The following is a 9,490-nucleotide window of genomic DNA, read 5'->3' as shown; positions in this document are numbered from 1 at the left end:
GTAAAACAAGAAGAGAAACGGCTAGAAGACCAGTTACAATGAGAGAAATGACCATTTCAACCAATTTCCCTTTTTTTTGAAAAAGTATCGTACTTTAATTTGGTTCCTATTTTGGGTAATGTAATCTCAAAACTTCCATTTTGATACCTAAGATGTAAAGTTTTAAACATTTAAGTACCCGGTTGAAGCATTAACCGCTTATCATGCTGATGTGACGATTGATAGGATGAAATTGAATTGAATAGCAAATAATACCACATCACTCGCCACATCAACATGGTAACCAGTTAATGCTTCAACCGGTTACCCAGGTACTTAAATGCTTAAAACTTTACATCTTAGGTATCAAAATAGAAGTTTTTAAAGTACGTTACCCAAAAAAGAAATCAAGTTAAAATACGTTACTTTTTCATACAATTTACCCTTAAATAAAAACCAAAAAAATGTAGACCATAATCAAAATTACAGTAGGATATAGAAAAGGGTAGGGTAATTAACACATTGTTCACATAAAAAACACTTTGTATATTATTACCAAAAAACCTTTCATCATATACTTTTTGGACACAAAATAAAAGTACATGGTTTTCTACAGGTCAAAACTGGAGAAGGCAAAACTACAAAAGGGTAAAAAGGGAATTAAAAAAACTAAGTCTATTTTTAGGAATTATTTACTGCATTACTACTTCCTTCCTTCCTTTAGATCAAATCAATACTAGCAGTAGAACACAACAGGTAGAGAATAGAAACACACATACAAGATCAAAAGCAACGACCCTTTACGCACCTTCACCTGCTGCATAGGCCTCGCCCCGCCCATTAGATCGGTATCCCTGACCCCTTGAACGACCACCACCGCCACGCCCTACAATCGATAGTTGCATTTCTTTTCATAACTTAATAGGATGAGAAGCATCAATTAGGGTGTGTTTGGTATCCAGACAGAATAGGACAAAACATTTGTTGAGCGTTTGGTAAGACGGAACGATAAAATGACCAATTTACCCCTAATGAGTTGTTTCTATATTTTAAATAATTTATGTAATTTATTAAGTTATAATAAGATAAATATTTTTTATATCAAAATACATCATTAGAAAGTTTTCGTTAAAAAAAAGTTTTCATCAAGACGATTGAAATGATACCAAAATAAAAAGTTCATGTAGTTTCCAATTTTTATCTTATACCTTTTTTGTATTATTATTTTTATTATTAATATTTAATAAATTACATAAATTAATCAAAATATAGAAACCGTATAAAAATAGATATTTTGAGGAGAGTACAGTGGAAGTCTAAAGAGCATAAAATACAATAAATAAAATTTTGAGTATGAATAAAATGTAAAGAGGGAGGCGTATTTGATGGTTTAGAAGAGAAATAAGTTTTCTCTAGAGGTTAAATTGGTAAAATATAGATTTGTTTCACCTTGTTTCATGGGGTAGAAATGGAACATACTTGTTCCATACCTGTTCCACTTTGTTCCTATCTATTCCGCATAAAAGTCCTGCCACACGTGGAACAGTGATACCTATTTTGTTCTATCCTATCCAATGTACCAAACGCACCCTTATAGTTCAAATGAAGAGGGTCGATCAAAATGTTTTGACTAGATACTCCCACCGTCCCAATATAAGTTCAGTTCTACCCTTAATTATAACATGGAGAAATTCATTAATCCCTTTATTAGCAAGGGTAAAACCGCCATTTAACTTAATAAAAAGGTGTAATAACGGCCTACTGGGCTAGTTTGGTTTGGTTTTATCTGTCTAGTTTTGAGGATCATATTGGAGTTATGAATATAGTAGTACCTCTTCCTTGCATTGATGCTTCTTGATTGTATGCATCTTGAGGAGCATCCATATAAGGGCCATTACTGTAATTTCCCCTTCCACGTCCACGATAATTGCGGCTTCTTCCCCGGCCTCTTCCCCTCGGATAATCACGAGGGCCATCCCATCCATCATCATCATCGTACCCATGTGGTGCATAACCGTTTCCTGATATCATATTCAAAAGCAATGGTATAAAAACAGAAGACTCTGAATAACTGAAATAGCAAAACCCCGTTGACCAAATTCAATTTTTAGCCACTTTTCAGAGCCTCTTCCGAAAATAACCAGTTTTTACGCAGATGCTATACGCATGTGCCTAAAGACTGATTTCGGGAAGGAAAAAAAAATCATAATGCATATGCATTTAAGGATTCTTTATGCAAAAATTTAAATCCTTCACAAGAAATCTGAATCTCTACGCATACGTGTAATGTGTTTTTGATCTGAAAATCGAGTGCATACTTAAACTCCGGCTAAAATGGGAATTCAATTGTAAAAGTGGCTAAAAAGTGAAGTTGGTCAAGGAGATTGGTTATTTTAGTCAATTTCCCATAAAAACAACACATTGGTAAAATGGAGAAAGTTTAAATAAGAACCATAAATATTTTGAAAACCTGTAAACCAACTATTTTATGTATTATTCATAATGAAAAACCCTGAATAATCATAAATATTATTCATCATGAATTGAATATCAAATGATTTTCATCACAAATATCTATCACGATATTCATCATGAATAGAACATGAATAGCGTGTTCTCAAGTTCACAAGTATCCCATCCGAAAATAGATGTCCACAATGGAAAAGACAGTTTTAGAAATATGTAATTATTACACTTCTTTGGGGACACTTATTCTAGAATTAAAAAGTATGCACTTACTTTTGAGGATGGACACTTATTCTAGGACAAACTAAAATAGCAACGTGGACACTTATTTTTTGGATGAAGGTAGTAATAATTAACTATGTGCCAACGAAATAAATTTAACACTGAACTTTGTAAAACTGATCATACCAGACATCACTCTTCCCCTTCCCCTTCCTCTTCCCCTTCCCCTTCCCCTTCCTCTTCCACCACTACCCCTGCCCGTTGGTAATCCTTCTGCATGGAAAAATGTTAAACGTAAAGGTATTATAAACCGATAACGACCAAAATAGCCAATCTTCCCAACCAACTTCACTTTTAGCCACCTTTTCAATTGAATTCCCGTTTTAGTCAGAGTTTATGCAAATGTCTTGCACATTTGCGTGAACTCAATTTTCAAATTTAAAAAAAAATATTACGTAAAGGATTCAAATTTTTGCGTTAATAATTCAAATTTTTGCACACGCATAAGGATTTTTGCTCTTTTTTCTCCAGAAATCAGTCTTTACGCAAATGCGTAAAGACCGGCTATTTTGGAAGAGGCTCTAAAAAGTGGCTAAAAAGTGAATTTGGTTGATGGGATTGGCTATTTCAGTCAATTTCCCCGATAACTATTGGAGCAGTCTAGAATACCGTACCTCCTTCATATTCAAACTCAGTTGACACCTTCACCTGATCAGATGGCAATGGAGGCTGATACCTGAGAACATGTAATTGCATGAGAAACAGGATTTATGGTAGAACTACGAACACAAGGTTGCAGTTATGACGGTGGGCAAACAATTGTTAAGTACTGGAATGAGGAACTTTCAGATTCCTGGGGCATTACTAAGGGCCTGTTTGTTAGCAGCTTAATGAGACTCACAGCTTATTCGGTCAGCTATACCGTTTGGTAGTGGCTTAATGATATAGAAATTGGCTTATTCAGTAAGCTTCTAGGAGGAGCTTCATGCAGAAAGCCAGGTGTTCTCAAAACCTGCCTCTCCCAGTTAAAAAGCACGCTCCTTCCATCTATGAAACAACTCTCCCATACAGATTGATTGATCCACACAGACAGCTTTATCCATGCAGGACTTAATGGAAAACCAACCAAACATCCCCTAAGTAGTTTCTTACAGCAACATACTCGACGAAAGTATGAAGGGGTGGTTTACTAGTTTACTAATTGCTGACTGCCTCTTACCGGGTAAGAGACGCTTACCCTGTAAGAGGTGAGTTTGTTTTCCATACACTCTGACCGACAAATAATATTGACCGGGATGCTAACTAGGTAAGGAAGGAAAGGCTCTCTTACTCAGTCAGCGCTTACTCAATACACTCTTACCCGGTCAGTGCTTTGTGTTGGTAAACACCCCGTGAAGTGATGGAGATAGGGATGGAAGAAGAGAAAAATACAAAAAACAAATGAAGGAATACCCAAAGAACTAGAAGATGAACATGATGGTCAACAATTAGATAGAAAAATACTTGATAATAATTGATCACCTCCACCAACATGGAACTATAACTTATGCTAAATACCTGTTAATGTACAAAATTTTTACACATACGGCTTTAGAAGCATGACAAGCATCCATATCAAGGGAACATGTATTCTTCTTTCTCTAATGGAAGTACAACCAGAAACTAAAAGAAATAAGCTTAACGAGCCCAAGTGAGTTCACTTTTGTACCAAGAGCATCCAATGACCATTAGAACATATTCCCTCCATCCCAAAATAAATGTCAACAATGAAAATGACACGCAGTTTTAGAAATTATTACACTTTCTAAATAACTAAATGACACTTTTACCCTTGATAACGTAATTTAGGGTAAAATGGAAAATTAGAAACTAATTTTTGAAAGTGGACACTTTTTCGGGACAAACTAAAATAGTAATGTGGACACTTAGTTTGGGACGGAGGGGCGGAGGGAGTAATTTATTTCAATCAATCAACCAATGTAAAATTAAGGGACTGCAGCCAAAATAGTAACTCACCCGATAGATGATGTATTCAGCTCCTTTTTAGAGAGGGTGATAGCGATCATTGACACATGCCTAGTGGTTTCAAGACTGCAGCACCAACAGAATCAAGTACAGATAAAGAGTCATACTTTAATTACAACAGGCAAACAATGGAGCAGAGACTGGTGTCCATCAGAAAAGGTAAAATAAGATCATATCTTCTCAATACATGAGCTCACTTACGGAAGTAGTCCTTCTTCTAGGGGTTCCCATGTATCAGTTATGTCTATGGATCCAATGGATGTTATTTGATGAAGACCAATAATTCTCCTCTGCATCATAACAGGTACAACAACACTACTTAGCAGGAATGCCAATATAAACCAACCAAACAATGCAAGTATATCCCGCTCTAGAGCGCGGCCAGGGTACTCAGGGGAGGGGTGGTATGCAGTCCCGGCCTCTAACCGAAAGGGTAGGACAGCAGTTTCCATGAAGACCCCGTGCACGCCCCCCTCCCCCCCCGGGGGGGGGGGGTCCTTGTGCGAAAGTAAACAAAGGAAAGAGAGAGAAGGAGCATTGAAACCTTTATCAACTCTACAATTGTAACAGTCTTGTTGATAGCTCTACCCATTGCTTTAAACACAATTTCTGACAAACCTTTTTCCTATAAAGCAGATAATTAATTGAGGAGTAAGAAGCAGTGACAATTGCCACACCCCAATAGTTATAACTACCAAGCTTCAACAGTAAAATGAATAAATATTCCTAACATGAAATGTCAATTCTGTTACATTATGCCTAAGAAACTAATTATCTTATAAAATGATACAAAACTTCACCATACATTGATCAAGACAATTACATATTAATGAGCTCTTTGCCAGACCAAAAGTGTAATATATATATAATTTAGAGAATCATAGAATATAAAAAAAAAAAAAAAAAAGCAAAACGATATGATACATGCAAGCATAAAGCATGTAGCAAAATACTGAGACTCTATACCATAACGTTGAGCAAACATAAAATGATATCCTGCACGGGGAAAATGGTTAGACCTGATAAAGTTGCATTTATAAGGTAAGGCAACCCTGAAACTCAAAAGGGTGCAAACTTGAAACTAACCTTAGACCTTTTATTTTCAAGTAAATGACTATAGCATTAGTGTGCTTCGAATTCAGTTACTTGCACTAACCTTAGACCTTTTATTTTCAAGTAAATGACTATAGCATTAGTGTGCTTCGAATTCAGTTACTTGCACTAAACAATACACCTATCAGCATGGCAGTCCGTCAAGCAACTGTTATGTAACTTATATTCATGTAAAACCTCTACCCCACCCTAAGAACATTACTTCCCAGACATATAAGTTTGCATGAACAACCATGAGATCATAAGAAGCAGGAGCGGATTCAATAATATCCTTGGGGATGCCCATGCCCCCACTCTATTGACACGCTGCAATGGGAAAAGCTTCGGGGTCTTAAAGGTGCATCCATTTTGAATTTGACGTGTGCTCCCCTAAACACAAAGTGGTTACAGCCTACTCTTACTGTCATTGCATTACAGGTTGCAAATTCGAATACCTTTGGCTCTATTTTAACTTTTTGTTACAGCAGATAGGGAATGCTTCTGGATCAGCCTCTAATAAGAAGAAAAATAGACAAAGACACTACATACCAAATATCTAAAAGAGCCTATGAAAATCACCATATTACCTCAAGCAAACTCATAGCATATGTGATATAGCTCCGCATTCTGCCTTGGCTAGTAATTCGTATCTCATTCTCCTTAATTGATTGCTCAGCTCGTGGCTTTTCCACCCTCTGGTACCGATCCATGTGCTAAAAAACAAACCAACAAAAACCAAAATTTTAAAATATCCAAACGCTAATCTTCAATTCCACTGTAGGATTCTTATTGGAACAGTCACCATTAACAATATCAACAACTAATTGTCGAAAAGGGGAAAGATAACACCAAGAATTAACAAAACAGAGATGAATAAGCTAAGCATAAAGCCATATACAAGAAATTGGGGTGGATGTAAGCAGAATAACTTAGGTGGATAATAGAAATTGGAGATTACCGTCTTCTGTGGGAAGATTACTATGAGACAGTAAAGCTCCTGCACTCTTATTGGACTTCGATTTTCTTGGTTAAAGCCCTAAACAGTATATTCATGGAGTTTTGGGTATTTATAGTCTATAGATGCTTGGCCAACACTCCAGCTAAAGTCTAAACCTTGAACCACAAACTGGACCGAGTTTCCTTGGGATATTATATAGTCTGTCGACCGGTTTTTCAATCGTGAGGTTATTAATATATACAAGGTAGGTTTAGCCGGGTAAATATTTTGTAAAAAGTTGAGAAAGTTTCAATATCATATATGATTAAACATATATTACATTAATAAGACATAGACGCTTAATTAACACACTCGAAAAAAAGATAATTATATATAATATTAGAACTTCTTGCATTTTCGTAAAATATTTAACTTATCGCATCATCCTTCCACTCTCTCTATTATATATATATATATATATATACACACTATAAGAGTACCTGCACAATGCAGCGATATACATCTCTATTTTAATATTCTATTTTATTCTTTGTCGATGTTATAATATGATTTTATGTGTTTTTTTAAAAAAAAATAATGATTTTATTTTGAAATAAAATATAAATTTCAAAATATCATAAAATTTTGAAAAAAAAAATATCAATGTTAATATTAAATCAACTATTTAAAAGTTCTCATTTATTATGTAATTTCTTTAATTTATTTTTATTATAATTTAATTTAAGTTTAATAATGAAATAATTTATTTTTGGTTTAATAATATAACATAATTAAGTATTCTGTTAGAACTCAATAATTATCTTAATTATATTTTAGATTTTTTATATTTAAAATGATATGTCTATCATATATTTGATTATATTTATCTGCAGTTAGTTACACGAATTCAGATATGGAGCTTTAATAAGTTGTATTTACGCACAACCTACTTGTAATCTTGAGTTTTAAGTAACATGCATTAATAAATAGTACGTTATGCATAAAACGTGGTTTTTAAGAGTTTTTGTCAAATGCTTTATAATATAGTATAGATAGATAGATGGATATATATATATATATATATATATATATAGAGAGAGAGAGAGAGAGAGAGAGAGAGTTTCAAATACAACCTATCGTATTTGTACAACCAATGCAACCCAATAAATTGAGATATTTATGGAAATAATAAGAGTTCATTTATTATGATTTGAATATTTATAGAAGATGAATATGGTTCATTAATTATGATCAATACTTTATATTAGAAAACAACCAAAACTTTTATGAAATCACATCTAAATCAAATGAAATGGACGGTTGAGATTGAGTTGTATTGGTTGCACAAATGTCAAGGGTTGTATAATAACCAACCCCTCTCTCTCTCTCTCTCTCTCTCTCTATATATATATATATATATATATATATATTCAATTTTTCAACCCAATTTTTAAAATTTCAATCATGAGTATATGCATACAATTTTTATACTATATTATAAATGGATTGTTTCTAAGTGGTCTCTTACCATATAAGCGTTAATTGGGTAAGAGTTTTCTACCCGGCTTATTGGATAGGAACCTTGGTTGTTGTATATCTCTTACCTGATAAGATTTTTGATCTTTGTCATGTTCACCGATAAATGTTTGATAAACAACTCGTTACATTCTCAAAAAACTCAAAAGGCGCATTAATAAAATATTTGGTATCATTGAACCAAGGACTTCTCAGGCTTGCTTTGATCACAACAAACTTAAGCTCCCGAATTGAGAATTTTTTCAATAGACTCGAGGGTCGTTTGTCTAACACTTATGGAGTATTATTTATCTTACCGAGTGAGCATGACAGACTGTGCCACTGCGAAGAATATCACCTAATAAGGTATGAATGTGACGATTCTTGTCAATAAGCACTTACTTTATGATCATTAATAAACGACAAACGACGCCTTAATTCGTTTGTTTGTACTAAAAAAAATTGAAATTTTAAATGAAAAAGAATTTTAAAAAGTTTTGTAATGCGTCGTGCATTCATAAAAAGCAATAGATCCATCATCAAATTTTAACACCAAAGACATCAAAGTCATAATTTAATCATAAATTCTCTTTTGAAATTGAATAAACAATCACCTCTTTTAGGTTTTTTATCTAATAGGTAGCGTTTGGTATCCAGATATGATTAGACTAAACAGGGTAAGATTGTACATGACAGAACGAAGGGCAAGACGGGACAAGATTTTACATAACAACCGTATGTTTGGTGTTTAGTACGACTAGAATTGGACGTAACAGAAATAGATAAGTGGTAGTGGTAGCCAATAGTGGTGGTTATGATGGTAGAGGTGAGGTCGTTTGTTGTAATGGCAGCGGAGGTGAAGGTAGCCGACGGTTGCCGGCGGCCACAACTAGCAGTGGTGACCATTAAAACAAATATCATATAAATGTTATATATCAAATAATGATAGATTAGTAATATTTTAGTTCATGTCTCATTCTTGTCCCATCTTGTTCCACCTATTTTGATAGAACAAGAAAAACCTTTTTTTTTATTAACCTGGATATCCAACCCGCTATACAAACCGACTAATTGACGACCATCTGCTTTACAGGTAGCCCAGAGTCACAACATTTAAACCTCTATGGTCACAAGAGAATTTTTATTCCTCCTTAGATCTAAACATGGGATCTCCAGACATTTTTGACCTTTGGATCTCAAGCTCAAACTAATCAGACACCACCCTGATGGTTAAAAAAACGCCTTTTTTTATCC

General features: G+C 34.3%; 1 protein-coding gene across 2 annotated transcripts; it reads right to left on the bottom strand.

Moving 5' to 3' along the window:
* Positions 1-535: 535 nt before the first annotated feature.
* LOC112510023 (glycine-rich cell wall structural protein 2-like) lies at positions 536-6,833 on the bottom strand. 2 transcript variants are annotated; one of them, XM_025115279.1, is made up of 9 exons: positions 6,743-6,833; positions 6,372-6,497; positions 5,237-5,317; positions 4,894-4,982; positions 4,684-4,758; positions 3,342-3,403; positions 2,854-2,940; positions 1,812-2,000; positions 536-865 (listed from the first exon to the last, which is right to left on the bottom strand). In XM_025115279.1, the coding sequence occupies exons 2-9, from the start codon at positions 6,492-6,494 to the stop codon at positions 780-782; spliced, it is 792 nt and encodes a 263-aa protein (XP_024971047.1). In that variant the 5' UTR covers positions 6,495-6,497; positions 6,743-6,833; the 3' UTR covers positions 536-779. The 2 variants fall into 2 exon arrangements, with proteins under 2 accessions (XP_024971047.1, XP_024971049.1); XM_025115281.1 differs by lacking the exon at positions 2,854-2,940.
* Between the last annotated feature and the right edge of the window lie 2,657 nt (positions 6,834-9,490).

Source organism: Cynara cardunculus, assembly GCF_001531365.2.
Source record: "Cynara cardunculus var. scolymus isolate 2C chromosome LG 3, CcrdV1, whole genome shotgun sequence".
In the NCBI taxonomy this organism is placed as follows: Eukaryota; Viridiplantae; Streptophyta; class Magnoliopsida; order Asterales; family Asteraceae; genus Cynara; species Cynara cardunculus.
This window is presented reverse-complemented; position numbering and strand designations above follow the sequence as displayed.

Excerpts from the sequence above, each read along its gene's own strand:
- LOC112510023 (XM_025115279.1), bottom strand. The coding sequence starts at position 6,494 with ATGGATCGGTACCAGAGGGTGGAAAAGCCACGAGCTGAGCAATCAATT. Across the intron at positions 4,983-5,236 it reads CAATTGTAGAGTTGATAAAG|AGGAGAATTATTGGTCTTCA; the intron begins GTTTCAATGCTC and ends GTTATGATGCAG. Across the intron at positions 2,941-3,341 it reads TGAGTTTGAATATGAAGGAG|AAGGATTACCAACGGGCAGG; the intron begins GTACGGTATTCT and ends TTTTCCATGCAG.